This window comes from Ursus arctos, unplaced genomic scaffold (assembly GCF_023065955.2).
Source record: "Ursus arctos isolate Adak ecotype North America unplaced genomic scaffold, UrsArc2.0 scaffold_34, whole genome shotgun sequence".
In the NCBI taxonomy this organism is placed as follows: domain Eukaryota; kingdom Metazoa; phylum Chordata; class Mammalia; order Carnivora; family Ursidae; genus Ursus; species Ursus arctos.
This window is the reverse complement of record NW_026623030.1, coordinates 1,945,766-1,972,816: the sequence shown is the minus strand read 5'-3', so window position 1 is coordinate 1,972,816 and position 27,051 is coordinate 1,945,766. Positions and strand designations below refer to the sequence as shown.

Here is a 27,051-nt window from a genome sequence, read left to right as displayed (position 1 = left end):
TCCCACCACGGGAAGTACTCTCAGCATCCCAGCATCAAGCTGCCATAGGCTTGAACTGTGTGAGCATTTCTGCTTTATCTCCGTTTATTTTGTACATCTGTTAGCAAGACGTGTCCTAAGGTATAAGAAAAGCCTCAGAGGTTATTCTTGGGGCCTGGGAGCACGCAGAAATGTTTTCCATATAAATAAATGGTATTCGCGTCTTTGCTTTGTGCCATTTCAGTGTATGAAAGATTTCATAGTAACATTCTACTTTTAGATCGCAGGGGAAACCCATATTCTTTCTGCCTTCTTTCAACGTTAGGTCAATGGGATTCATCTGTCTTGTTGCATCCATCTGTGGCATACAAAATTAATAATATTTTGGTTACGGTATAATGTCCTGTTGTATGAATTTACCATACCATACTTTACCCATTTTCCTACTGATGGGCCTTTGAGTTGTCTCCAGTTGTGAGCTGTTAGTGGAAGGAAAATTGCATGATGCAAAAAAGATTCCTAGATTCTCCAATGGAAAGCTATGCGTACTTGGAACATGCCCTTCTAGGTTATCTGGTTCTGATTTTGTGGGGCCCTGAGCATTTTATTGTCTTTGAGCTCTTTTACAACTCTGTAAATTGTGGAAAACTGATAGCAGTGCAAATGGTTCTTATCTAAGGACAGCCCTCCCCCACAGTGGAAAAGTCAGTTTTGCCTCCATTTGCAAATTTATTTCAATATTTCTGCTCTATAAATGTGTCTGACCTTTGGATTCTCCTTTGAACTGATAGTAACATCTTACTGGTTCCCTCGTTTAATTAACGAGTTAAGTAAACTCTTTGCTACAGGTTTATTTTGTATTTGCATAAGGGTCATGATTTTACTTTTTTTTAAAGATTTATTTACTTGAGAGCGGGAGAGAGAGAATGAGAGAGAGAGAGCACTCAGGCAGGCACAGAGGGAGAGGAAGAAGCAGACTCCCTGCTGAGCAGGGAGCCCGAAGTGGGGCTGGATCCCAGGACCCTGGGATCGTGACCTGAGCCGAAGGCAGATGCTTAACCGAATGAACCACCCAGGTGCCCCAATTTTACTTTTTAAAAAACTTATCCTCAAACACTAGAAACAAAGTTCCTATAAACATTCCTGCACACAGCAAAGCACTTTTAATGAGCCAAAACTACTGACCTAAATGTTCTCACATTGAAATTGCAAAGCAAAAGAGCCATTTTTGACCAAGCAAGAGGCTGCTGACATTTCCTGAGCAGCCCCCAGGCCTGTGGAACTAGACCCTGTGCCTGGCGCAGGGGCTGGGGCAGAGATGGCTTTGACCAGGTCCCTAGCCTCTAAGAGTCCTCTCTAGCAGAGGCAGCAGTGTGAACTGGCTAAAGCAGGTGAGCTGTTGCTAAGGTGTCCTGGAGGAATCAGCAGCCTTGTTAGAGGACGTGGTATTTCAGCAGCGTTTCCATGAAGAGAGGGCACATCCGGGACAGTGGACGGCAGGAGAAAGAGCAAGGAACCTAAGGCAAACAGGGCATCCTCTAGAGCAAAGACTGAAGGAGCAGGGCAGCAGGGAGCATGGCTGTACCTACAGGGGTGGGGGTGGGGGTGGGGGCAGAGCAGGGAGAGTCTTCCCCACCAGGCCTTGGAACTTGGGTTTGGTAGTACAGACAGGGACTAGTCACTGCACCTTCGGGACCGGGAAGTGACATGCTGCAAGATTGCCTTTGGAGGGCTGGCCTCGTGTCATGCACAGGATAGGGAGGGTGACCCTCACAGTCAGGGGACCTGTTCGTGGTTCTGGGGGTTAGGGAGTGTGGGAGGTCTGAGCTAGTGACAGGGTCAGAGGGGAGGAGACAGATCTGAGGGTGGGGCACACAGAACCATCTGGACTTCATGCTGGTCTTTGGCTGGGCCTCAGTGCTGGCATCTGGGTGGTCCCATCAGCCTCATCCATATACTCCATTCTTTGTCCTTGCTCATCCTCCTTGGCTCCCCAGAACCAGAGGGCCAGAAAGAGTAGGCACTTGGAGCAGCTGCTGGCCTGAATCAAGAGAGGACCTGGGGAAGCAAGTGGCTGACTGCCTATGCAGGAGGTCATCTATCCGTGTGTGAGCTCTTGCCAGGGCCCAACCTCTAGCTGGCCATGGCCACCAAGTGGCAGGGTTTGGGACACTGTGATGATCGACTCGTGGGCTGAGGGTGCCCCTCTGGTCAGGCCCTGCTGACCCTGCCATGCTAGCATCTCATCACCATGAAGACGGGCTGAGCTGCACAGCCTGGAACCCCTTTGAGCTCAGTGTTGCTGGTTTCCCACTAACCCGCTCAGCTCACCCCGATGCCTACCCCAATCACTGACTGCCCCACTCAAGCCCAGCTGCTTCATCAGCACCACAGCTGGAGGAGTCAAATGTCAGGGGCCGTAGGCCAAGTTTTGATCGGACAGTTCCAACAGTTAGCAACAGTTAGCAAACCATCAGCTTCAAGTGCCAGGATGTAGAGCTTAGGATTCTTGACATGCCTCCCTCGGAGCCAGGGAAGCTCTGGGTCCCAGGAAATACACAGCTGTCAGCTGAGCAATGATGTGTCTGCAAGCAGAGATGGGCTGTTGGCCTTCCATGGCCATGCTGCTCGCTCCAGGAGGGACCCATGTGCCAGCAAGCGCGGCCTGAAACCTCAGAAGCTCCTTGGGATGCCCAGCTGGCCTACAGGCGACCCAGAAGAGATACAGGAAGGGAACCTACTCTGGACAAGGCATCCACCTCCCTTATGGCCTACAGCGATCAGATGTAACCAGACCCTCTTCCGACATGGTCAGGGAAACTGAGGCCAGTGAGAAGGGAACGGAGCTGCTGCTTCTCATGTGTCAGCAGCTCTGTGGGTCCCCAGACTTGAGCTCAAACCCTGGCTCAGACAGCCACTAGCTATGTGACCTCAAGCCTATTCCCCAACCTCTCTGTGCCTCCAGCTCGTCTGTGAGCAAGGGCAATACTCCCATACCATTTGGGGTGCTGGGGGACTAAGTAACAGGGTTCAACCCTATTCTGTGCTCCCCATACACCACACTTCTCTTCAAAGTCTTTGGTACACAGAAACCACATGGCTAATAAGCAGTAATGATGCACTTAGTGTCTGCCCATGGAGGCTGTAAACATCCCAAGGGCAGGGCCTGGCATATGGTAAGGGCTCGGGACATGGTTCCTCTTATCATCTCTCAGTGTCCAAGTCCCCATCCACAGAAAGCAATAACCCTGTCCGGCTTCCTGATTCAACCCCACCCAGCACTAGAGACCTCTGGAAAACAAATACGCATCTTGTTGGGGACATGGGGACAGCAGGGATAAGCTGGAGAGCCAGCAACACGAAGTGCCTGAGGTTTGAATAATGTTCACTGGCCTGTGTCTGGCACTTCCCAGTGTCAGTGTCTAACCCAGCCCTTATTTCCCAGGTAAGTGAGGTTCAGCGAGAGAAATTAGCCGTCCAAGAGGTACGACAAGTCTTGGCTTCTAGATCCTGGGTTTGCACCCCCAGCTGGTGTTACCACACCCCTAGCAAAGGAGCCTCTTGGGAATTCTGTGCACAACTCAAGACTGCAAACATGCCTGCATCTCTGAGAACCATGTTCAGGACTTGTAGCTCTTTTGGAATAATTCTCCCTTTGAGGGTAGATTTCACTGTGGGGAAATTTTAACCAAATGGGTAAAAAGAGAGGGGCATAGGGGCGCCTGGGTGGCTCGGTCAGTCAATCGTTGTCTCTTGGTTTCAGGTCAGGTCATGATTTCAGGGGCACGGGATCAAGCCCTGAGTGGGGCTCTGCGCTCAACATGGAGTCTGCTAGAGACCCTCTCCCTCTCCTTCCCCTCTTGCCCCCCCCCCCACTCATGCATGCGCACGTGTGCTCTTTCTCTCTCTGCCTCAAATAAATAAATTTTAAAAATCTTTTTTTTAAGACTTTATTTATTTGAGAGCGAGAGCGCGTGCACAAGCAGGGGAGGGGCAGAGGGAGAAGCAGACTCCCTGCTGAGCTGGGAGCCCAATGCAGGCCTCGATCCTAGGACCCCAGGACCATGACCCGAGCCAAAGGCAGACACTTCACTAACTGAACCACCTAGGTGCCCCATAAGTAAAAAAAAGAGGACATAACAGTACACTATTGTCCTGTTTTAAACTCAAAGCACACTGCTTTTGCAGGAAAACCAGAAGGTAATTCAGAGAAGTTCTAGGAAGATCTGGAGGAAAGAAAGACAGGCCCATTGAGAAAGCATAAAAACGGCCCTGGGGGATTAATTTCCAAACTGGTCAGTAGGCCACACCTGTCACAGAAGCCAGGGGAGGAAGGGACCAGCAGGAGGAACAGGTAGCCATGTCAGAGGTGGTCAGGGCAGTGAACAGCCTTTGGCTTCCAGCCAGAGCCAGGCTGACCTGGACACAAAGGAAGTGGGCACTGAGGGGCAAGATTGCAAGGGCGGGTGGCCCTTCCCAGGAGCTTGATGATAAAGGAGAAGGAAAGGGTGGGTGTAACTAGGGGGACGGAGGGGTCGAGAAAGGGCTGTTTCTTACTTCTCTCCTACTTTCTGGGAGCTAGAAGCTAGCTGAGTGTGTTTACGGGGCAGCGGTATTGGGATTTATGGGGTGTCCCGATGGGGTGGAGGCCGGTGGTACAGGTGGTAAAGGAATTCGGCCAAGACAGAACAAAAGAGATAGAAGTTTATTGAATACACTGCAAGGGAGCAGCAGGCAGGATGGCAAAGTAGAGACTGTGCTATGAGGTGGGGGGGGGGGGGGGCTGCAGTTATAGGGTGGAGTGAGGAGGCATGGGAACGAATGGAATTTTCCCTTTTTTGGTCCCCGGGCCTGGCTGTAAGTAGCCCATTGGTCCGTCGGGGTCTGTGGCCCTTTTGAGGTGGGTCGCTCCATGAGCCTGTTTGTATTTAGCCTGGGGGTCACCGTGGGACTGTTTGCCTTGTACTCAGTTTCCCATTGCTCAAGCCTGTTGCCCAAAAGCAGCCTTTATAGGATTCTGGCTGAGGAGGGGCACATTTGCAGAGGTGGGACACAGGGGGTCTACAGGTCGAGCTGCCTGAGGGGACAGGCCCGGAAGGCGCTCTTGACTTCTTTGGGGTCTTTTGTGGGCAGGACTGGTGGTGGGAGAGGGGCCGGAGGACAGGAGCCAAAGCCCCCAGGCTGGGTTGTGTATGGTGTTTGGAGATGACCCCTGGGTCTGTCTCCAAGGCCCCCGCCCCAGGCTTTCGGCCTCTGGCCCCAGAACACAGGAGGGTAGTCCACGTCTGCCCTGAGCGAGAACACACTGGGAGGTGGGAGAACTGGAGAGGAAGCTGGAAAGCCAGAATCTGGCCACGGTGTTGGCCTGACTAGCAGGGTGACTGTATTGGTTTCCTAAGGCTGCCATAACGGATCACTAATGGGGAGGGGTGGAGAGCTCAAAACAACCAAAATGGGTTCTCTCATAGTTCTAGAGAAGTCCCAAATCCGGGTGTTAGCAGGGGCAGTTCTTTCCGGATTCTTGGAGGGAGAATCTGGTCCCTGCCTCTCTCCTGGCTTCTGGCTGCCAACAGTGCTCAGCTCACAGATGCATCATGCCAATCTTGGCCTTCATCTTCATATGGTGTTCCCCCTGCCTGTCTCAGTGTCTTCTCTTCTGTCTCTTATAAGGACACTTGTCATTGGTTTTAGGGCACACCCTAATCTGCGAGGATCTCATCTTGAGATCCTTACCTCAATGATATCTGCAATGACCCTTATACCAAATAATATATTACGAGGTTGCAGGTGGACATATCTTGAGGGGGAGCACAATTCACCCATTACAGGGACGATGGAAGAGCCACTTCCTCTTTCAAAAGCCTGGTATTGTCTGAACACGGGAATGCTCTCGTTAGGAGAATCAGACAGAATGATGGCCATGAGCCAGCTCTAGGGACCACACGGTCCAGCTGAGACAGGCATGTGGCTTTAGTCCTAAGCACCTTGAGAGCAGAGGTCACACACTACCGAGGCCAAAAGCCACAGCACACGCCTCCTGGCAGTGCGCACCAGTCTGTCCGGCATCCAGCCTTCTCTGTCCGTTAGGTTTTATACTCCACCAGGGCTTAGGAAATCCTCAGTGTCCTGAGGCCTCCCCGCCTCTACCACATTTTGGCGTCAGCCTTGACCAACCTCTCAGGTGCTATAATTTCTCACCCACCCACCTGGCCCAGGAGGCACAGGACTTGACCCTGAGTTAGGAACTCAGGACTCTGGGGGAGGGGGTCCCGAGGCTCAGGAGCTGAGGGGGTGGGGAGAGGTTGCTTGGGGGATTTGGGCCCATAAAGATCACCATTGTCTGGGGACCCTCACAGCGAGACCAGCAAGTGTGTGGGCCTGAGCTTGGGATGACTCCATAAATGCCATATGCGGGCGGTGGCTATGGTTAGGTCACCCACTGGAGCCATGGAGTGACTCTGAATTAGAAGAGATTGGCATCGACTGTAAGGGGAAGAGGAGGCCACAAAATGTGTTTGTCTGTGAGGTTCACTGATGAGGCCTAGACGAGGGTGGTGACAATCCCTCCCCTCTGGGTGGTCACCCTGGACCCGCTGGAGCAGCATGGGTGGACTTGGATTCCAAGCTTGGTTCCACATTTGGGAGTTCAAAGGGCCAAAGGCCAGAGGCCATTGTATTAGTCAGCTTAGGCTGCATAACAAAACACCACGGGAGGGAGGGGCTTCTCCTGAGGCCTCTCTTCCTGGCTTATAGAGGACCCCCTTCTTACTGTGTCCTCACAGGGCCTTTCCTCTGCGTGCCCGTGTGTGGGGAGAGAGAGATCCATCGCTGGTGTGTCTTCCTCTTATAAGGACACCAGTGCTATCAGATGAGGAGCTCCATCTAACCTTAATCACCTCCCTAAAGGCTTCCATCTCTGAATATAGTCGCATTAGGGGTTCGGGCTTCAACATATGAATTGCAGGGGAACACAATTCGGTTTGTAACAGCCATGACATAGTGGAAAACTCCAAGTCAGCCATGAAGAGGGAGTGGAGGGTGTGGGTAACACCAGCTGGGCAGAAGAGGGATTTGCCTCATGTTGGCACGGCCCCAGCAGGAGGCAGGTTTGACACGAGGGGACGTGGTGGGGGGGGGGCTGAAACTCAGAGGCCCGAGACCCGCGTGCCTGCCAGGGCAGTGAGGGCTCCCAAAGTCATCGCTCTTGGACCAGGAGCCCAGGGAGTTGTTTCCTGGCCCTCACCAGGTGAAAGGGCCCCAGTTGGGAAGTGCAGCCCAGGAGTGTTTACCTACTGGAGAACACAAACAGAGGTCATAGATACCTTAGCTTGTTCCAAATAACTTCTGCTCACCACTCCCCAACATTGTCAATACTGTATTCAGAAAAATAGAAGGCACAGCAGCTCCTCCCCTGTTTTTCTCTCCTTCTGACCATTTCCCCCTGGAGTTGGGAGCAGGGGCTCACTGGGGCACAGGGCAGCCACAGATCAGAGCTGAGACAGCAAATCCTGAGGGGGGGTCCGTCAACACTAGCCTATCATGTAATTTAAATTGTGGCTATACTTAAATGAGCATGTGCAGCACCTGCTTCCCTCTGGGTGGGTCTGGATTGCCCCTGCTGGTCCCGGGGGGCCATGCCCCAGCTTTGGGAGGTCCACGTGTCCATGGGCACTCAAGCCCTTCGCCCCCAGGGAGTTCCTGGGTCTGGGGTGGCCACCATCCTGGCACCTCCACTTCTGTGGCTACTCAGTCAGCAGCTACTTGGGAACTGAACTTGTTTAGGCCCCATTCCCAAAGACCCCTCTTTGTCCAGAATCCCATTTGAACTTAACCCCAGCTGCCAGGCTTGGGTTTCAACAAAATGACTGAAAACCCTAAGGAAGAGTTTCTGGTCAGGCGCTGACCAGTTGCCCGCACAGGAGGGGAACGGAAAGGAGCTGGTTTGCGGACTGAGCCCTCACTGTTCTAGCTGAACGGGTCCAAGAGGCCCCAAGAAGGCCTTTCTCAGGATGCACAGCCGCGTGCTGTCCGGGCGGCTGCCTGGCCCGGGCGCTCAGTGCAACTCGTTCGGGAGTGCACAGACAAGCAGCTGGTTTCCTTTGCAATCCGGACCCGTCTGAGGGGCGCAATAGGGTTCTGTCTTCCCGGAAACCATTTACATGCGTGCCTGTTTGTCATGGTCCTGGCTGCCTTTTCGGGGCTGAAATATTCGTGTGACACAGGGCTCTGCCTGGCAGCTGCCCCGCTGCTCTCCTCCAACTCGTTATACCAGCTGAGTTCCAACACCCCCTCCCCTAGGCCCTCCTCATCCAGGCGTGACCCTCAGCCCTGCTGCTGCGGGCTGACCCATGGCAGCTGCTCCGAGGCCATTTGGACCTCTTCAAGAGCTGGGTCTGTTTGTCCGCCCCTCACTTTTTGTTTATCTTTCCAGAGCTATTTGTGACAGCCCATTGTTAGTCCATGGAAAGGCTTGTTTTTAAGGCAATTGAGGCATTTTGGGGGGGGGCAGGTATACACATTTTTCTGAGATTTCTATACACAGTTTTGCCCCTTTTATTTGCCCAGGGTGTGTGCATGCAAGACACCCGGAGGCCTCAGCCCATGTGGCCCACACGAGCACTGCTGTGTCTAAGCCAAAGCTGGTGGTCAAGGTTTAGCCCTGTCCAGTCCTGCAGAATGGGAGAGAGCTTGGGGGGGTCCAACAGAACACACACATCCTGGCCTCGCTCCTCAACCAGCTCTGGGACACTGGGGTGGGGGTGGGGGACTTTGTGTGCCTCCGTTTCCCCATCTAGCAAGTAAAGGGATTGGACTAAGAGGCTTCTGAAGTCCCTTTGAGGTGAAAGATCTCAGATTTGGGATCACTGGCCTGGACTCGGCTGGACATGGTGCCTGCTCTTGGCAATTTGGGTGCAGTCAACTTTTGCCCCCAAAATCAAATCCTAGTAAGAGATTCAGTAGGGCCTTAAAATTTTTTTCATTATTATTATTATTATTATTATTATTATTATATTTTTTATGGTTTCAAATAGGACCAGGACTGTAGGGATAGGGAGCTAACTGTAGCCTTTTAGGGGCCAAATACTCTGGAGGAGAAGGGCCAGTGGCAGCCTGTTCCTCACTGGCAGATGTTCGAGCGGACAGATGGCATGGTGTACGTGAAGCTTTTCCAACGCAGGCAAGACCCAAGATCAACCCTTCCACCTGTGGGAGGGGGCGCTGTGGGGGATACACTGTGGGGAGGATGCTGTGGCGGGTGTTGTGAGAGGGGGTGTTTGGGGAGGGGATGCTGAGGGGCACTGGGGGGGTGCTGTGGGATGGATGCCTTGGGAGCTGGTGCTGGTAGATAATGCTGTGGGGGGTACACTGGAGGCAGATGCTGTGGGAGGGCACACAAGGCGGGGCTGTGGGAGGGGTGTTGTGGGCAAGGGCTCCGAGGCTTTTGGAGATTCTGAGGGTAGAGCTTCATCCCTAGGGTATCCTATTGTACCCTTGGCGTGACCTCCTCCAGGTCACCACAGGCCAGTGAAGGGCTACACTGGGCTCAGGGCTGCCGCCATCCGGCCCTGTCTCTCCCCAGGACAGTTCCACACTCCACTCGGTGAAATGGCCTCAGTGACGCTCCACGGGCAGTAGTGTGGGAGGCCAGCCGGAGGGAGAATCAGTCCAAGCGGATGACCGCATACCCCACTGCCCCCACCCCTGGGGGCTGACCAGGGAGCCACAAGGAGACCCCCAGGGGGCCGAGGAAGACACCCACTGGCCATCTGCCATCTACCAGGTGAGCCACAGGCCCAGTTCCTCCCAAACTGCACCCAGGTCCCACACTTGTCTCCATCCTGGGCACAACTCCCCTCTAAGCCGGACAGGCTCTTCTTGAGGGCAAGGCCAGTGGCAGCTAAGAGTGACCCGTGTACCACCAACCCTCGGGGCCAGTGGAAACCATGGAGACCAACGGGCTGGTGCAGGGCCTGGCTGTGTGTGGCTGGAGCCCTCCTGGCCCTGGGCTTGACCTGGCCGGTCCCTCCACCGCCCTAAGCCAGAGGGCTCTGGGATTATGCTCTGAGAGACTGTTGCTGCCACACGTCCAGCCTCTACCTGCCGTGCCTGCCTGGGGCATGTAGGCCTCACGTGGCCTGGCTTCTTCACACCAGTGTGCACTGCCCTCCTAGGAGGCCTCTGGGGCACCCGGGCCCTCTTCGTCCGCTGCTGCTGCGTCCAGCTCTGCTGCCCACCCCAGCCCTCTCCCAGAGGCTCCCATCATGGTTTTTCTTCCGAATGGAGCAATCACACTGATCCAAGTAGTCTCAGGTAACTTTAATGAAAGTGTCCTTTTCCCCACGGTGGTACATGGAGGGCTGAGCCCAAAGCAGAAATGCAGCTGCTGAGACCAGCCAAGCCAAGCCCCCCAGCTGAGGCTCCAGACTTGGGGGGGGGGGCAGGAAAGCATCACTTCTCATGGCAGAGTCCAGCAGCCGAGCCTCGGGGAAGGTCATGTCTGGGCTCTAGGCCTCAACGCGCCCTATGCTGGCTTTACCAACCCACAGGCCCACGTGTAAGATGGGACGACAGAGGCGGCCGGGGACCCAAAGCGACCACTGCCACTGTGACCCCGCGAAAGAGCGCTTTTACGGCTACACAAGAAAGAGTGGTCATTCCGTCATTAAAGAGCACACATTCTATATAAATAAAAAGTAAAAAGGGGGAGGAGATGGGGGAGGGAACGAAAATTGGCACAGACACTGATATATTGCTTCCAGTTTCAATGCGACAGATGCAAATCATGACGCCAGGAGAACAGAAACGAGGGCTGGGTTGAGATTTTCTAAGCCGGGTGCATTCCCCTTGCAGGGCTGGAGGGTGGTTAAGATGGATGGGGATGGGGAGCAGGCCAGAGGCGGCCCGGAGCTGGAGGCCTGAAAAACCCCATGAATCCAGAAGTGTGCAGAGGGCACAGGACCCTGCTCCCTGCCCTAACCCCCCAGGAGAGCAGCCCTACGGTAAAATGGTGGGTCTGCTCTCCTCCCAAGAAAAAAGTATAAAGAAATAAATATAGTATGCGGACGTAAGACCTTCAAGAGACTGTTTTCTGCTGTCTCCCCGCCCCCCTGCTTCAGCAGGTCCACAAGCAGAGGGGAGGCTGGGGGGCACAGGCCCTGCCCCCCCCCCACCAGGTGCTGCAAGTTCAAGCAGGAGCTGCCTTGTCAGGTGAGCCCTCCCACCCCCACTCCTGCCACCTGGGACATGGGAAGGATCATGGGACATTGTCACCAGGTACTGGTGTAATCACGTGATAAGCAAACGCCTTTTCCTGAGTCACACCATCACCTCCCTCCGCTGGTTCACTACATCCTCTCTTCTCACATGGCTTCTCATGGTTTGTTTTCTCCTTGCCCTAACCCCTCTGTTTAAAAAAAAAAAAGGGGGGGATGCAATTGTTTATAGATTTGTTTCTTCAAAATACTTAGCGGCCTCCCTCGTTCCCTTTTCTCTAAGCTGGGTGGTCAGGAGGGTTACCAGGAATGTCCTGGCTTCTGAACTGGTATTTGGAGAGCGGGAAAGGTGGGCAGCGGCGGCGGGAGAGGGGGGTCTGTCCTTCCTCCTGCTCCGGGACAGGGGCCCTGCACCCTGAGCCTGGCCAGTAGAACAGCTCCCCTCTGTTTCTCACCCTCCCTTGTTCCCGGTGCTCAGGAGACTTTAGAACCGGCCCCTGATAAAAACAGAGCCGGGATGTGGAGGAAGACAAAATGCCGCCGGGACACGGATTGTCCATGGAGTACATTCTAATATCGTATTAGGTATCTGAGTCTGTTAGGAAAAAAATTAGAAAGTATGTAGAAAACTTAAAAATATTCAAGTATCAAAAGGCTATTCGGATCAAAGTTTAAAACAAGCTGTCAGCAAGCTGTCGCTGCCAAGAGTAAACTTTTACAAAAGTTTACTGAGTTTGTTCAGCAGAGAGCGAGAGAATTAAGTGATCTGTGTGGGGCGACGATCAGGAGAAGGGAGGGTGTGGCCAGAGGGGGCGACGGGCTGGAGGAAGCCAGAGAGACTGAGGCCTTTTTAAGCCGAAGAGGAGAGCCTGTGCCCAGTAGGCAGTGGACAGGGTCACTATCCCTGGAGAAGAAGCCATAAAGTGCGCAGCCCGGGCCTCCCTCCCCCTGGTGTCGGTCCTGGACAAACAGACAGACAGACAGACAGGCGTTACATGGCTCCATGGGGAGCTGCCTTCTGAGGGGCATGTGAACAGCAAAAACAAAGCAACAGGACAAAATAGGAAGACCCATTTCTGGACAGAGTTCCTTCTAGAAAGAAAGAGAAGGAAAGAGGTGAAAGGGGTCAAACGCTACACAGTGTTGACTTAGCTTTTCAAACCCTGTTACACAAACAGAGTCGAATTTCTAAGTCAGGGAAACTGAAAAGCCCCCATCCACACAGGGGACAGGACTGTGGCCCCCACAGTATGAAGCAGCATCGGTGTTTATTCAAGACACGATAGTGAGGGAATCTGGTCATGTTCCCTTCTCCCCGGAGAGGGTGCATCTTGACGAGTGATCCAGTAGAAATCTTTTAAACTCTGATAAGTTAAGTTCGCAGAAACCACTCCCTTCGCCTGGTCCCACGGCCAGGCCTGCGCGCCGAGGCATGCTGGCTTGGGGCGCTCTCTGGTGGCAGCATGGAAAACTGCAGTCTGAGGCCCGGCGGGAGCTCACAGACCCAAGGGCCCCGAGGCCCAGAACTGCCCAGGCCACTTAGCCTTTTGCCTTGGGTAGTTGTCTCTAGGCAGGTGGTCCAGCCCTTGGGGACGAGGCGGCCCAATTACTCCTCAAGAAGATTCGGTTCCCGCTCTGTGGATAGCCCATTTTGCCAGGAAGTTTCCAGGCCGTCCTGCTGGCCTCTTGGAGATGGAACTGGGCCTTTAGACTTCAGTGGAGAATAGGGTGCTCTGTCTCTTGCTGTCTGGGGCAGGGATGGCCTCCAGCTGCAGGAAGTACAGCAGCACCTGGACCTACCAGAGCACAGCAGGAAGGAGGAAAGAGGAAAGTGGCTCAGAGGGGTGCTCACAGCTGCAGAGTGTGCTGGTGACAACGAGCCCATCCTGGCAAGAGATCTGGGTGTCCCTGAAGGAGCAGCAGGCCAGCCCTGAGAAGCCCCAGGAAGGAACAGTAGGAAGAGCAGTGGCCTGGGTCCTCCCATCCCCTCCCAGCCACGTGGCCTCAGGCGAGTCCCGCTCTCTGCGTCTCGGGCCCCTCCCCTGTACAACTCGGTGGGAACGACTGGCAGGACCCTGCGTGGGCCAGGCAGAGGCCACCTCTGTGAAGTCAGGCGGCGTGCGCTGGAGCCTGTCTCCTCATACCTGGGACATGACTTCCAGGGACCAGCTGTCGGTCATGGATATGGGCTGGCTGGGGTTGGCAGGGACCTTGCTCTCCTTCTCTGATGGCCGGAGCAGCGTGGGGCCGAAGACTGTGGCAAGGTTGTGCAGGGACATCTTGTTCACTGTCTCCTTTTCCGCCACCCTACAGAGGGCCAAAGCAGAGGGTGCTACTGTGACATGGCCTACAGGGTGGGGGTGAGACAGAGGGGCCAGACCACCCTGCAGTGCTCAGGGAACTTGACAGTGGGAGCCACCCCTTTCTGCCTTGGGCTGGCTCCACAACACAGACACCTCACCCCTGGTTGTGCCGAAAGCAGACCCCACCCCGCTTCTTCTGGGTTGGAGGGGCCTAGGACGAAGAGCACCTGAGGCTGGCAGGTGGCTGGGCCAGCTCTGGGCCATGACCTGCTGGGGAAAGAAAGCCCAGCCACTGGCTGTAGCTGAAGCAGCTCACTCTTCCCTCAAGACTGTGGAGCCGAGGCGGGAGGGTGGCAAGGTCTCTAGTACCCAGAGCAGGTGAGTAACCACAGACAGGAGTGGGGAGAGAGGGCGCTAGGAGCCACGGAGCATAAGAGCCAGTGGGCCACAAGAGAACCTGCCTTGTGGCCTGGGGGTCCTGGAAGAGTTGCGGGTTACCTTTTCAGGTGGTCCAGAAGGAAGAGGAAGGTCAGCAGGTTGGCCTCTGGGAGTGACAGCAGCAAGTTAAGCATGCAGCTCTCCTTTGCAACAGGGTCTGACAGAGCTGTGGGGGGTTGGGAGGGGTGTTATTCTCAGGGTCACAGCCAAGCTGGAGGCCCCTCCGGGGGCCCATGTCAGAGGGCACAGGACAGTCCAGGCCCATCATCGTCCTGACCCACACAGCACTCGACCCCGATGACGACCTCATGATGGGTACCTTTTCTGTATCTCAAAGGGCTGAATAGCACCCCAGGGACCAGTGTTAGGAGATGCAGAGCATAGCTGCCTCCTGGTCAGCTTGGCCATTCCCACCTCCTGCTTGGAAGAGCCCAAGGCACGAGAAGCTGAGCACGGAATGAAGAGGGACGGGCAGGAGTTTTTGGGGCCCTGGCAGCTCCCTCATCACCCTGTATCCCTTGTACCCCAGCATCCCCACTTGGGGACACCACCCTCCAAGTTGACTCAGGGTCAGGCGGGGCTTGAAGCCTCACTTGATGGGACTAGGACCCGGGGTTAGAGGAACAGGGTGGGCACTCCAGTGAGGAGGAAGGAGCCTCAAGGACCCCACACCCCAGTGTGTCCACAGTGGTACCGGCTGCTTCACCCTCTTGGTATACTCAGGAGGGATGGGGACCCTGGGAGGCCCTGTGAGGATGGGCAGAGGCCTTCTAGGACCAGCTAGGTTCTCGGTCCCCCTGCCACCTGCAAAGTTTGGACTGAAACACGGACGGTGGTGGACGGGGGGGGCCTCCAATGCTCACCGATGCCCTCGGCGAAGTTGGGGTAGAACTCGTCGGTGAAGAGGGGCTCTGGCAGCTCGCGGAAGTACAGCTTCAGCGTTCCGGCGATGGCGTTTACATCCATCTCGCTCATCATCACCGACACATCCTTGTTATCTGCAAGGAGTGCGGAGATGGGAGCACAGCCTACTCATGGATCCCAAACAGGGCTCCACTCGCCCTGCCTCAGCCCAGCACAGCCTACAGCAGGCCGATGGCTTCTGGGTTTCCTCCTTTCAACAGCCCGTCTTCTTCCAAGCATGCCAGTGGTTCTGACGGGGGGGCGTCCTCCCCACCCCTCTCTTGCTGGGCAAGGGGTGGCCTGGTAGCAGAGCCACCACAAGGGGCTGAGAAGCCGGCGGAAGCCAGACACTGTGCCTGGGCACAGGCTGGGCAGCTCTGCTCCATAGCGACCTGGCTGCAGGCACCTTCTGATAACATTAAGATACTGGGATTATTTGTTCCATTCTGGAGTTTCAAACCAGTGCCTTCCCTCCGGCCTCAGGTGGCCACTGGCCCTCGGCGTCATAGGCCAGGGAGGGAAGAGGATGCAGGCACGAAGTCCTGGTTCTGCCACCTTCCACTCTGAGAAGCCTCTAGGGTCTCAGTGTCCTCATCTGGGGACTGAGGGAGTTCCACCAACTTCTAATAGTCAGACCACACTGACTCCTAGGCTTTGGTCAGCACCTCTTTTCCACCCAGTGGAAGCAGACCAAACCCCAGTGCAAGGTGGGGCGGCCCCACAGAAGCCCCTGGTCCAACTCTAGGGGAGCCACACATGCATGGTTCAGACAGGAGAACGGGCTTCCGCAGAACCTCCTGCCACCGCTCCCTCTTCTTTTCATTTGAAAAATTAAACAAGTGAAGGAAAGGTACGGAGCCTAATCTAGCAGCATGAGCTGTGGGAAGCACACGGTCACCACGCCCACACCCCCAACCCGTGCTGCCCAGGCCGACACTCACTGACGTCAAAGGCCGCCTTCAGCGCCTGGATGTCCGTGGCCACTCCAGACACACGGTAGATGCCCACTTCCTCCATGCCCCGGCGCTCAATCTCCTCCACGCACTGGCGCACGATGTAGGGGACCTTGGATCTCTCCCTCCTGCGGAGGGGGGACAGTGCCTTCAGTGCCTGGCAGCCCTGGCTCAGGCCGCAGTGGGGCTGGACCCACCACCTGTCTGCACACTGGACACCTGGAGGTGGGGGTGATGAAGGCCCCCAGGGTCGGGCTCACATGGACCTGTCCGCACGCTTTCCTGTGCTGTGAGAGTTCATGATTACCATTGCTTGCTTACGTCTTATTAGGGCCTTTTTCTTCCTTTTAAAAGATTTTATTTATTTGAGAGAGAGAGTGCATGAACAGGGGGAGGAGACAGAGGGAGAAGGACAAGCAAACTCCCTGTTGAGGGGGGAGCCCACCGTGGGGCTCGATCCCAGGACCCTGAGAACATGACCTGAGCCAAAGTCAGACGCCTAACTGACTGAGCCACCCAGGTGCCCCCATCGTTAGGGCCTTTCTAAGGTAGCTGGATGCTCTGTGAATTATACAGGATTTAGGAGAAGGTCAGGAGGCTTTTTCTAAGTGGAATCAGCCATAGGAAGTCAGTTAAAAGATCCCAGGCACTGGGCTAACAGGTGGCCGCACAGAGTCCTGGACCCAGTCTTGGCCCTGCCACCACTTGCTGTGTGAGAGGTGAATCCTGACCCCTCCAGGCCTCAGCAAGAGGTGAGCCCTGCACACAGCAGCACTCCACCAACGTCTGCTGGATGAATGACTCCACAGGGCTGTCTAACATCAACACTTGGAATCCTGTGATTCTAAACACTTTCTGCTCACGTCTTAACAATGCACCATTCCAGGACCTCCACACAGGACCCTGGAGTAGGAATACTTCAAAAAGAGGAGACATGCTGTTAGGAAGGTTTGCTTTAGCCTCGTTGAGCAACGGGATTCAGGAGCCCAGCAAAGCACTCTCCCAAGCCACCCCCATCAGCAGCACTTATTTGGGGTAACCACTGACATAGTCCTCTCTGCTCAGGCCCAGACCCATCCAGAGAGCTGTGGGGACAGCTAGGGTGCAGCTGGGGGCAGGGAGTGGTGTTCGGACACAATTAGGTGTCCAGGAAACATCTGATGCGGGCCCCAGCCTGGACGACCAGCGAAGTCAGGGGCCCAGCCAGATTCCTAATGGGGAAAGTGAATGGATTCTGGGAGGAAGAGGCCTGTGTCCCTGAGAACTGCTCTCAAACCAACATACAGACTTCTCCTGGCAACTGACCTGACCAAGGGGCTGGGGTGGCCATCATTCCACAGGAACCCCGAGAGGGACAGATTCTGAGCAAGGGAAGAAAACCCTGACCTTGTACAGTTCCTGTAGTGTGGGAGCCCGCCCGCCAGCCCCCCCCCCCACATGGGAAGGGGCTGAGGACATTCCTAAGCTGACAGGGGCAAGTTTCGCAGTAAACATGGGAGGTAACCAAGCACACAGAGTGCTCCAGGGGCCTGCGAGGTGGCCTTGTACAGAGGACCACGTACAAAGAGGGGAGACCCTCACCTGTTCTTTCCTTCAGAAACACCTGGGGGGGGGGTGCCCACTCTGCCCGGGGATGAGAGACGCATGAGTCCTAGTCCCTCTCCACTCACTTGGTGACCACAGCAATCTTGACTCCGAAGACGCCCGTCTGTTTTCGGGAAGGCATTCTCTTCAAGCTGAACTCCCTGCTGGTGAACTTGATGGAGAGTTTCACTTCAATCTGCAGGGGGAGGCAGGGGCACGGCCCTCTCACCCTTCTGGGACTCACAGTCCCAGTTCCCAGAGGCCTGGGGGCTTGGCAAATCACTCCCCCTCCCCGAGCAAGTGGGCTAAGATCCCAGTGCAAGGCAGGTCCCTGGCCCAACTCAGCAAGAACTAGGAACGGTCAGGGTGATTTAAGGATTAGTTCTTGCAGGACACTGCCCCCAACCCTAATCCCCACGGCTTCTCTTTCTTAATAGTTAACAAAACGAGAGGAAAAGTACAGAAAATAACATAACAAAAAGCCACGAATTATCTATCAAATGTTTAACATTTTGTCATATATGCCCGGACCTTTTCTGGTATGTAACAGTTTTGTTTCTTCTTATTATTTTTAAAGGTCTAAACCTTCTGGGACCCTGAAAACTAATCAGGGTCTCAGTTTCTACAGGCAGACCCCAGGGTCGAGGTCTTGCCTGTCTTGCTCAAGGAGGGACGCTCAGCGCCTGGCTGGTGACTGCACTCCAGCCACCAAATGGATTCTTTCCTGCCTGTCGTGAGTCTGCTTTGCAGCGCCTCTCCCTCCTCCAGCCACACCCCACCTCAACACTAGCTCAGGCTCAGCCTCCTTCTGACGGTTCTGGGAGAAATCGGGGCCACCCTAATCTTATGGGAAAGGTAGGCGCCAACATACCCCATTCATGGCGATGACAGTCCGCTGCCAGTCTCTGTCCTGCAGGGCCTGGGGGTCCAGCTGAAAGCAAGCAGTTATGATTATCAGGTGCCCAGGGGTCTGCATAGAGACCCTGCCAGGCAGCAGTCCAAGCCTGTGACTGCTCCACACCTAAGTCAGAATTAGAGCTGGACCTCTGCTGGCACCTCTATCTAGAGGCCAAGAGGGGTCCTGAAAGAGAACTTGCTAGAAAACCCCTGGAAACTGAGAGATCTCCTGCTCCCAGACCTGTGCTTCATGGGTTCCAGGCTCATGGCTGGGGGCCCCATTCCTCCCTCTGTCCCTTCCCACTGGGAGTTCAAGTCCATGCTGGCAGCCATCTTGCTCCCCCTCACCAACCATCGCTGGCGCTATGTGCAGCTCAGGGAGGCTGGGCAGTCGGCTTAAATATTTTGGGAAACCCAATTTCAATAGGAACTTTCAGAGGGCATGCCAATGAAGAGTTTGGGACAGTCGTCCCCCTGAGTGTGCTACATGGTTTGGTTGTAGGAGCCCATGAAGGAGGGGTCTCCAGTCCAGGCCAGTCCTGTGGCTCAGAAGGACCCAGAGCCCAGCTCCAAATCACACAGCCAGTGACAGGGGCTGGAAGGGGCCTTCTGCAGCCCCTCTGACTTCTACCCCACAGAGCACTGCCTGAGCGCTGGCCCGCGGGACCATGCTGCTTAATCTCACCCAAGTCTATGCTGCTATGAGCCCCAGACCTCCGTGGTCAGGCCAAGGGCCCCCCATCTATGAGGGCTCCATCCCCCCTGTTTTGGGGAGCACACATTCCATACAAGTAGCTGGGCTGGACGAATGAGCACCTGGGAAGATCTTGTTTAAAAACACAGCTCCCCAGGTTCTACTCCCAGAGTTGCACCAGCAGCTGGGGGGGGGGGGGATTCACCTAACTAGAAACCTCCCCAAGGGATCTGATCTAAAGCCAGGTTAGGGAGCCACTGTTTGACACCATGTAACCTGTTACTCCTCACGCAGAACCTTGTGACTTCATCACTTACTTTGGGTGACGGTTCATGTCTGTGACTAGACAAACCACCTGAGAGCGGGGTCCACGCCTCACAATTTCTGCACATGCACACACACGCACACGCACACGCACAGGACAGTGCCAAGCACAGCACCAGGTCCAGAGGGGTGCTCAGGACAGGTATCCCATATCTGTCCCCTGCAAGAGACTCAATAGGTGAGAGCCACGTGGGCCTCGTGCAGGAGAGGAGAGAAGGTCCAGCGGCAGCTACCTCTCAGGTGTGTACAACCTGAGCCTCTCTCCCTGAGCATGGAGGCTCAGCACACGGACTCCTGGCGGGGGGTGGGGGGCATCGCCTCCCCTTCTAGGGCCTACTGGTTACCATCCCCAAGGATTTGAAATGTACAGACAGAATGACAGAAGAACAAAGGGTGGCACAGCGTCTCCCTCCTGAGGCTGCAGGGTCATAGGTTCTCATTCCTCATCTGTCCCAGGAGGTTCTTAGGGGCATAGCCCTGGGCGACAGGGACCCCACCCTGAGGGGCAAGGCCTATGAGCAGGGACCAGGCAGTTACAAACCACTCAGAAAAGGAAACCTCCCAACTGGTGCTTCCCCGTGACAGCGAATCCCAAGCATCCAGCGGGGGGAACAGCCTCCTCCAGGGGAGGCAGGAGGGGGATGATGCCGGGGCTCCACGCTCTCAACCAGACCAGGTGTGGTGCAAAGTGGTTAAGGGGGGTGCACTGCCAGCCTATCACCCCCAAATCCTGTGCCCTGGCTGTCCAGGAAGGAAGGGGACAGACACTGTTCCTCTTGCTCCTAGGGAAAGGGAGAGCTTCCCACCGCCACCGCTTCAGCAGGAGACCCCCCCACTTTCCCTCCCAGGAATGGTAATCACTGGGCCCTCCTCTCAATGCAGCCAACAAGCAGAGCGACGGAGCAGCACATCCAGGGGGCTGGGACCCTGCCCCGACGTGGCCCACCCGGGAAACCATGGCACACCCATCTGCCCACCTTGCCCTTGCACACGAGGTTTCGGATGTGGGTCCACAGGGCGGTGCCCCGAGCACACAAGTGCTTTTCGGCAAAGGCCAGTCGGCTCCGGCCCACTCGGCTGGGGTGGAAGTACCGTAGGAGGCCCTGCACAGCGGCGGGGGCAGATGGCGTCTCTCGCATCCTTGGCCCTGCTGCTCTGAGAGGCCGCTGTGGCCAGATAGGAGCGTGTTTGGACAGGAGCACAGAAGAACAGGAGTGTGACAAGCTCCTGGCCTCCACTGCCTTTTGACCACGCTTCTCGGGAAGCCCCACCCCTGCAGCCTGGCTCGCCAGGGTCAAAGTTTCCGATCACTCCTTGATTCTCCTTTTTTGTGTGTTGGGAAAATACAGCCCCGTCCCCCACCAGCAGACTATTGGTTACGGGAATTTCAACGAGTCAGTTTTCTTTAAAGCCCAGAAAAGCCAAGCTTCCTTCTCAAGTGGCTGGTTTCCTGTGGGCGCATTTGGAAACACTGAGTAACACGTGTCTGCCTGGCCAGCTTGCCTCATGGCTGGACGTGCTCTAGGGATACCCCCACCCCGAGCCTGTACCACCCCAGCCAGTGACACCAATAATAGCATGCACTGTCTTGAGCGGATTCAGAGCAGACATCCCATGGCCCCCCAGAGCACAGCCAGCCCAGTGGAGGGGGTTCAATGCCATCATCCACTGTCAACACCAATGTCCGGCCCTGCCGCCACCTGACCCCAGAGGCTGTGGCATGACCTGGCCTCCAGAGTGCAGACCTGGGCCATGGTGCTGCCAGGCGGTTCCTCACCCAGCCCCCAGGACTCGGGGCAGCTCTAGTGGGAAAGACCGGCGCCCCGCTGGCTTGGCTCCAAAGAACAGAGTGTGCCGAGCAGAGCGGAAGTAGCATGAAGAATAACACGATGATGAGACCCGAAGCTCAGTGCAGTCCAGCTCTGAACGACATTCAAGGCTGGCACGCGCTCTTGTGCGGCTATTTAAAGGACCAGAGAAATAAACAAGCCAGGACTGGGATTTGGAAAAATAGATGACTGAGCGGAGAGGACCAGGAAATGGTGCTCCAGACGCCCATGGGGGCCTCTCGGGGTCTCAAGGTCTCGGCAAGGAATGTGCCTGCTGCTGGGGGATGGGGGATGAGGACGGGACAGGGCGGGGGGGGGGTGTCTGCTCACCCCCAGTGTTCTCTGGAGGAAGGGCTGGTTTCTACCTTGTCTCCCTGGGGTTGGGCGAGGTGGGGGAACAATGGTGGGTGGTGGGCCTGGTGGATGGTGGCCCCCATAGGCCTGGGTGGCTTTGCTGAGGACCAGGCGCATCTTTAGCCTGAGAGGCAGGACTAAACTGTCCAAAGGAGGCAAGACCGTTCCCTCTGTGCCCACCAACACCGCCCAGGATGGCCCAGCAGAGCTTCACATGTGTGCACTCTAACCTCCACCCTGGAATGGGTCTTCTGAGAGACGCCTGGAGAAATCGCCCCAGGAGGGTAATCTGGTGTCCTGCTTCTGCTCCTATTGCTATAATCTGTTCTCCTGAGCTCTAACGTCCACATCTGTAATTCTTTGCTGCCCTTCTCTGATCCCCACCAGCTCCAGCACCACTTAAATGGATAAAGGAACACCGCGCAGGACATCTAAGATCAAAAAGACAGATGATAACAAGTGCTGGTGAGGCTGCGGAGAAACAGGAGCCCTCAGACACTGCCGCTGGGGATATAAAATACTGCAGCCACTTTCAAAAAGTAGGGCAGCTCCTCATAGAGCTAAACTTGGCTGCCGGACACAGCAATTCCACCCCCAGGTCTCCACATGGGAAGAATGAAAACATCCATTCACACAAAGACTTGTGTGGACACGTTCATAGCAGCGCTAACCGTAACAGCCCCGAGCTGGAAACCCAAGTGTCCATCAACTGGTGAGTGGATAAACAGAACGTGGTGAATGAATATATACGATGGAATATGATTCAGCCATGACCGACGCTTGCCGTGATGTGGGGGACCCTCACAAACGTGCTAAGTGTTAGAAGCCTGTCACAAAAGGCCACATAATATAGAATGATCCCATTTATATGAAATATGCAGAATGGGAAAATCTGTAAACAAAAAAGCAGATCAGGGGGCGCCTGGGTGGCACAGCGGTTAGGCGTCTGCCTTCGGCTCAGGGCGTGATCCCGGCGTTATGGGATCAAGTCCCACGTCAGGCTCCTCCGCTGGGAGCCTGCTTCTTCCTCTCCCACTCCCCCTGCTTGTGTTCCCTCTCTCGCTGGCTGTCTCTGTCAAATAAATAAATAAAATCTTTAAAAAAAAAAAAAAAAAAAAAAAAAGCAGATCAGCCTGGGTCTGGGGGTAAGAACAGTGGGCGATTATAAATGGGAATGATGAAACTGTTTTGGGGAATGGAAATATTCTAAAATTGGATTGTTGGTGAGAGTTATACAACTGTGTAAATTTACTACAAATGCCTGAATTGTATACTTCAGATGGAGGCACTGTATGGCATACCAGTTGAAGAAACAAAGATATAGGGTCCCAACTGGACCACACAGAGCAAGGAGGGCCCAGGCCACACGGCCACACTTTCTTCACGGTGACAGAGGTACACTTCTTCCGGGCAAATCCCGGGGAATCTGTACAAGAAGGATTTGCTCATGTATTTTTATATGTTCGTAACTTTCAGAGCCTAAAATCGTCCTAATATGTTTATGAAACACAATCATCACTCATTTTATGTTACTCGTACAAGAGACCCTTCGGACCTCTCCAAGATAGTTTCAGAGATGACGTGGGTTTCTCCCCTTGCTCGTCTACCCGCAACATGGGCTGCGTCTCATTCATCTCTGAGCGCCCCCGACCTCCCCCCACCCCGCCCAGGCACCCCGGAAGGCTTTCCTCCCCCCAACAGGACGCCCTGGCGCAGTGAGTGGCTGTGTGGATGGAACACGCATGGCCCTGAGATAATCCCCATGATGAAAGGACGGATCTCTCGGTACCTTTGTAACAGTACCTGCTGTCCCCAACTGCCTGACTGAAAACCACATCTTCCCCAAGCCCTGTCTCCTTCCGGTCTGACCACAGCCCTTATTCTTATTTTGGTTGATGTCTGCCTCCCGTACCAGCCCCAAGGACAGGGCTTTTGTCTCTTTCGTTCGCTGTGGTACCACCGTGCCCAGACGTGTATACATAGGACACACAACGTAAGCATCTTTAATACACATGCATTACAACGCCTACTGGCACAGAGCGAGCATTTGGTCACTGGGGATTACTGAGAGCCAGACACCTGCCCTCTTGCAGGTGAGGGTGCTGAGGCTCTGGGGGGTGGCTGCGAGAAGTTCCCGAAGGAGGCTTCCCCACCACGCCGCACGGCCGAGGGGCTGACTATCCCTTTGGTGGTGGGGGATTTCACAAAGGGGACTAATTGCTGAGTCTGGGCTCCCGTGTCCATCCCTGCACCCTGTGGACATGCTAACTCTTTAAAAACTGGTGGTAAAATATATACAACATAAAGTTAACCATTTTTAAGTGCACAGTTCGGTAGCATTAAGTACATCCCCAATGTTGTGCAATCACCACCACCAACTACCCCCAAAACTTCTTCATCCCAAACACGTCCCCGTGAAACAGTAACTCCCATTCCCAGCCCCCTCCCAGCCCCTGTGAACCTCTGTGCTACACTCAGTCCCTAGTTCACTGGTCCCAGGTACCCCCCTGTAACTGGAATCCTACGTCACTCATCCTTTTGTGTCTGGCTTATCTCAGTACAATGTCACAGTTCATCCACGTAGCGTGTATCTGAATGTCCTTCCTCTGGTACAGCTGCATAATATTTCTCCATGTGGATATACCACACTTGGTTTATGGACCCACCAGCTGATGGACACTTAAGCTTCCTTCCAGTGCTATTGGGCACTTCGGTGGGCTTTTGGGACACAAGTACCACAGAACTGGTCATTGAATGAGCAGACTGCCCGCAAGTGGGTAGACATCACAGTGAGGTCTTGGTGAGGGCTGGAGCATGGGTGTCAGGGCACCCCTAGGAGGGGGGCACAATTGGACCTATCAGTCTGTATCCAACCAGGTTTCCACGCATAAGGCAAGCAATCCAGGCCGGCAGAGTCTGGGAAACCATGTATGGCCACCCCAAGCACCAGCTTCGAATAAAGAAGGGTCAAACCAGAAACCTGAAGCCCCAATCTCATCCGAAACCCACAAAAAATGTTAGAAAGAAAAAACAAACAACTCTGATGATCCCACTGGAATGACTTGTGAGCCCAGCTAGACATGCAAAGTATCAGAAGAAATGGAAGAAGACAAAATTCTAGGATTTGATATAAAGTTAATCACTGAGAAGAAACAGGGTGGAGGGGGTTTAGCAACACAGAAAATTCACAAATGGAGAAGACAGCAGGGAAAGATGGAAGGACGGACTTCCTAATAACCGCGAAGCTCCAATTTCCCTGGGCTTTGGTGAATCTGGTGATCATCCCTGGATGCTGGTCCCAGCCCCCGGCCTAGGATGTGCCGGAGCGCTCGGGCAGTGGTTGCAGGCCCCCTTCCCACCCCCGCAGCCCCACTCGGGCTACTTTGGCCAGCCCTCCACCTCCGCCACAACAGGTGCATCCCCATCAGCCCCTGCTCCACTCAGAGCACAGGACGTTTGACACCTCCGCCTGCGAAAATCCTTCCCCTGTGACCCAGTGACCCCAACTCTGTGAAGATTTCTCTGTCCCGACTCCCCCAAAATAACTGTGTCATGGCCTGCTCTGGCTCTTGGCCCATCCGCAGCATCCTTCCTTCCTGGGACCCTCTGCTCTGTGAAACACGGGCAGATGTCTTCTTGTTCTCGGGGTCCTGGCGCCCGGCATGCAGGAAGCCCTTGATCACCAGGGTGGCACTATGGGCTCCTGGTGTCTGGTGATGGGCAGGGATGGCTTTGCTTGCTCAGACTCAGAGATGAGACTCAGGGACGACTCTCAGTGGGGCCCTGGGCACCTGTCTGCACACGAGGGCTCAGGTTTGTGAGTCTGACTCTTTCTTGGACAGCCGGCGCCCCCAGGGCTGCATCCCTCTTATACGCTATGTCCTTCTGCCCTTCTGTCTGGTATGGCCTGACACTCTGAACAAACCAACTCACCCATCCTGGGTTTGGGAGGGGGAGCCCTCCATCCTCATCTCATGGAGATTCCACCATTTAGGAGGGGAAGTAGGGATCTGGCCAGTCATCTGAAGAGCAAGGGCCGAGACCTGAGACTTAGACCATGGTTCCTGCACCATCAGCTCATCAGCCCCAGGAAGTTGGGACCTAGCTCCCCAGATGACTCTGATACCTTCTGCCCAGACAGGTGTGTGAGCAGCTTTGCTGGGGACTTGATTTCCACCCCTGGCCCCTTGGAGGGGCCTGCCTGGCTTCTCCCTCCTGGCCAGCTGTGGACTTCTCCCTGGCCCCCCTCAGACACTCCTGGGGCGCTGCACCTTCCCCACCTCACAGGAAGGGTTTTACACTCAACTTATGAGTTAATGTACATATGGGGGGAAGCACTTGGGCCGGGGGAAGGCCATTCTATTCCCACCCACCCCCCGACCCCAGCAACAGGACAGGCAGGGCTCTACAGAGGCCTGATATTATTGGGAAAAGCCCCCACTCAGGAAGGCTGTACCCCCAGAGTCATGGACGCCCTCCCCTACGTGTGCCCCACACAGAAAACAGTGTCTGGGAGCATTGGGGGAGGCAGAAAGAGGCCTAGCTGGGGTCACAGGGGGCCATAACCTCCTCCTCTGACTTCCTGCCTTCTTGCTCCTGGGGATGCCAGCTCATAAACAAGCTCCACCGGGAATGGGGGTCTCCAGGGGCAGCCCAGCCACTGCTTACTCTGTGAGTCATAAACGGACCTTGTGTCATGCTGGGATTCCTTCCTGGCTAATGATGGCTCAGGAGCCAGGCTTCCCACTCACTCGGCTCTTCCACGGAAGCAGACACGGATGAGGGGGTGGAGCCAGAGCCCGCCTTCTCCACCAACAGTGACGACACCTGAGTAATAACAGCAGCAGTGGCCACTGAAGACCCCCACGCCCGGCTCCATGGCCCCTGGCCCCAGTTTACACGTGAGGGAAGATGTTTATCTGGGCAGTGATGACTTGCCCCAGCTCACAGGAGGCGCACTCAAAGGGTCTCCCTTTGGCCACACCAGTCAGGCTCCTCTGAGCTGTTTTCCAACTAGATCTTGTTCTTGGGAATGTCCCCAAGAGCCCAATTTTAGCAAGAACCACCCCGATATCTTTGATAGATGATTACCTTCAACATCTGACCCGACTCCTTGCCCCTCACCACTCCTTGTTGATGTATGATTGCCCTGGCCTGCTTTCCACAAGGAACCCGTTAGGTTGGTTTAGCCAGAATCCCCCCCTATCCCTAATGTTTCCCTTTAGTAACTTTCAACCGATGATCCCCCACACCAGCTCCTTGGCTATAAATTCCCTCTCTCCGTGTCATATTCAGAGTTGGGCTCCATCTTTCTCCCCTGCTGCAAAACCCCACTGCAGTGGTCCCTATACTTGTATCCTGCTAATATAGTCAACCTTGATGTTCTAACAAGGTCATGTACAACTTTTTTTTTTTAAACAGAGTCCATGTCCTCCATGCCTATCCTATCTTGTCCTACTAGAAGGATCAGGAAAGCAGAGTGTTTGCTGAGAAGCACCCCTCAGAGTGTGTGCACAGGGAAACGCAGACCGGGTCAGAGGGCAGAAAGGGGCAGAGAACAGCCAGAGCTTGGAGTGATGC

The 27,051-nt window shown here is 55.0% G+C and overlaps 1 protein-coding gene across 1 annotated transcript in view; it reads right to left on the bottom strand.

Annotated features, from left to right (window-relative positions):
- Positions 1-10,281: 10,281 nt before the first annotated feature.
- Positions 10,282-27,051, bottom strand: part of BCR (BCR activator of RhoGEF and GTPase) — a 120,446-nt gene continuing 103,676 nt past the window's right edge. The window contains exons 17-23 of the mRNA XM_026487832.4: positions 18,245-18,304; positions 17,460-17,569; positions 15,778-15,917; positions 14,797-14,931; positions 13,994-14,099; positions 13,337-13,499; positions 10,282-12,988 (exon numbers count right to left, since the gene is read on the bottom strand). Of these exons, the coding sequence (XP_026343617.2) occupies positions 12,899-12,988; positions 13,337-13,499; positions 13,994-14,099; positions 14,797-14,931; positions 15,778-15,917; positions 17,460-17,569; positions 18,245-18,304 (804 nt within the window). The 3' untranslated portion in view covers positions 10,282-12,898. The remainder of the gene's footprint in view (positions 12,989-13,336; positions 13,500-13,993; positions 14,100-14,796; positions 14,932-15,777; positions 15,918-17,459; positions 17,570-18,244; positions 18,305-27,051) is intronic.